This window comes from Asparagus officinalis, chromosome 2 (genome assembly GCF_001876935.1).
Source record: "Asparagus officinalis chromosome 2, Aspof.V1, whole genome shotgun sequence".
Taxonomy (NCBI): domain Eukaryota; kingdom Viridiplantae; phylum Streptophyta; class Magnoliopsida; order Asparagales; family Asparagaceae; genus Asparagus; species Asparagus officinalis.
In genome coordinates this window covers 10726078-10728991 of record NC_033795.1, presented here as the reverse complement: position 1 = coordinate 10728991, position 2914 = coordinate 10726078, and the positions used below count along the sequence as shown (strand labels likewise).

General features: G+C 38.5%; 1 protein-coding gene across 1 annotated transcript; it reads right to left on the bottom strand.

Moving 5' to 3' along the window:
- Positions 1065-2215, bottom strand: LOC109829403 (ethylene-responsive transcription factor ERF026-like). The gene is given in 3 exon segments (XM_020396527.1): positions 1065-1730; positions 1733-1882; positions 1884-2215. Coding segments are annotated over 3 exon segments (402 nt in total). The 5' UTR covers positions 1905-2215; the 3' UTR covers positions 1065-1499.

Below are 2914 nucleotides of genomic sequence, written 5' to 3'. Positions count from 1 at the left end.
TTATCTGTTGGCTCACATTGTAACTTTTTAATAACAAAATTTCCCCAAGGACCCAAAACATGGGACCAATAGAGAGGACATATGAGATGTCCCCCTCCTATGACATAATGAGTTGATCATCATTAATAATGGTCAGCTCATTATGCAATAGGAGGGGAACACCGTATCTGTCTCCTCTGTTGGTCCTATATTTTTGATCCCTTAAATTGCATTCATGCATGTCCAGCCACTAAATAAGAAATTTAATATAGCTCGATATAAATTTAACAATCTTAAGCACAGGACATTTATAACGCGCTTTTAGACTCCTGGACAACATATTTGGACATTTACAGTTGTTTCTTTGACTGACAAAAAGTAACGAACGAAAACTTTGATGCGAATGTTTTTGGACGCTTTGACCTCTAAACGGCGTGACATAAATCAGGATTAGTTAATTATAGTTGACGTTAGAGCTATATTTGATGAATTCTTTGCCAGTTGTTAGGAGAGAATCCTCCATCCGTACAAAGTTTATATAATTGTTTAGAGCAATTGAACTCAGTTGAGCTATAGATTACCGTTTCTAGGATGCAAAATGATAGGGGCACACCCCCAATCATAATCACAACCATACCCGCTCTCTCATTTGCTACAGCACTCGGCTTCTATATGGGATTTTAAAATTTTAAAATCCCATATGAGGCCCGGTATACCGTAACAAATGAGAGAGGGGGTGTGGTTGTGGTTATGATTAGGGGTGTGTCCCTAGTACCACCCTTCTAGGATCTGAGATGTAAATGCATTTTAGATATTAAAATCAACACCTTTCAGATATTATCAGATATTAAAACGACGTTTGTACACAGGCTCAAACTTACATTCCCGAAAAGGGAAAAACATAAGTCCACAGAAGAATAAATTTAATACACCAAACATAAGAATGACCACCTTAACTGCATCCACACATGCCACGTATTCTTATTTTAAGATCCGAGCAAATTAATAATGCCATTAAACTAAGGCAGATATCCTTATCCCTGACCTTATCAAAACTCATCGTATAAATAAATAAGCGCATTAAATGATCAAAAGGGTATATTAATGTTTCAATACACAATCACGTGCATTTCACGTGCTACAATTTGCTACAATAAATGACACGTAAAATTAAAAATTAGAATACACCAAGCCACTCCCCCTTTTGTAAAAATATTAAAGGGTCATAACTCTAGAGATAGAGAGAAGAGAGAGAAAGAAAATTTCTATACAGAACCCTCTAATGGAAAAAAAAAAACACATGTAAAAGAAAGAAGAACATGATGCGCTGAAGATCAACGCGAGTTTTAAAGTCTGCGATTGTATCAATGCAATATTTTGATCGCACTGATACAATGTGACTATGGTTGATATAAAAACTTATATTATCCTCTCCTTCCTCCTCTTTAGATTATGATTTTCCCAAAGCATCCTATATGTGGGATTTTTTTTCTCCCCCACCCCCCCAAGAAAATTCAAGCTCAAAGAAGAGGGTCCCACAAAGACCCCTGCTCAAACACCTCCACGTCACTAACCTCACAGCTCAAAATCTGAGGTGGAGCAATCAACATGGCCTCCGCGAGCTCCCTCCACATTTCAGGCGAATCCAAATCCAATCCCCACTCATCCCCGGAAAACCCGAAACCCGCATCGAAACCCGAACCCGAACCCAACCCAGACCCGGCCCGCTTCAAACTCGGCTTCACCGACGTTTTCTCCTTATTCCGGAACTTGACCTCCAACGCGGCCTCCAGCGCCGCCGACCGAATGTGGGTCGGTCCGAGCTCAACGGCGTCGGCAGCCGACCGTCGACTCGGGGAAGTTGAGGCGGGGCGTCTTGGCCTTTGAGCCAAAATGCTGCCACCGTCGTGCGCCGCCGCCGCCATCTCGGCGGTCTCGAAACTTCCGAGCAGATTCGGGTTTTCTTACCGGGCTCTCGGATCTCGGAAACCCACTTCCCCCACTTCCGTTTCCGGACTCCGATGTAAGCGGGTGAAGCGATGGGCTTCATTTTTTTTTATTTAATTAATATTTGTTGAAGACGAGGATATAGAGATTTTTATGAAGAGTACTGAGGTTGAGCTGCTACAAAAAGGATGCAAGTGGACGAGGTTTATATAGGGGGATGCTGAAGTGGTTGGAGAGGGGAAGCGTGAGTTTCCGAGTAGCTACGTTAACTAGATTTCACTTTCATGCAATGATTAATGTGATATATAACTATATATCTCATCTACTGCCCGAGACTCAAAAGGAAAAATAATAATAAAGTTACTGTTTATACTACAGTAATAAATGTTTTTTTTTTTTATGATATTATTTTAGCTTAGAACGCGCTATTTTGAATCTTCAAATACTGCTTATGTCACGGTATATTTTGAATGCCAGAACACTGTTCATGCTACGTTATATGCAATGGTAAAATTTTTCCCTTCGTAGAGTGTACTGAGCTAAAGTAAGATTTTTTTAACCTTAAAAATCCTGTTCATATTTACTATTTTTTTTAAAACATTTTTTACGGTGACGATTTGAAGATTTCACAGATATTTTACGAGTATAATTTTTTTTTCTGGTTCTATTTAAAATTAATAAAAATTTACTAATTGATATGTTATTTTGTTAATTTGTTTAGAGATTCACTCTGTAAATAGTAAAAAAAAATTATCGCTGTAATTTTTATAGATAGTTATATATAAAAATCATATTAGCAATTTGACTGTGGCTATAACTCGATAAATAATACCCTCAGCAAACGCGCAGACTTAATATTAGTTTATTTAGTGTGAAGATCCTATTAATGGGCCCGTTTGATTGCTGAAAAGAGTTGTTGAAATGGACAAAAAGCCTGCCAAAATTGACAAAAACTGTCAGTTTTAGCAGGCTTTCTTGTAAAAACGCC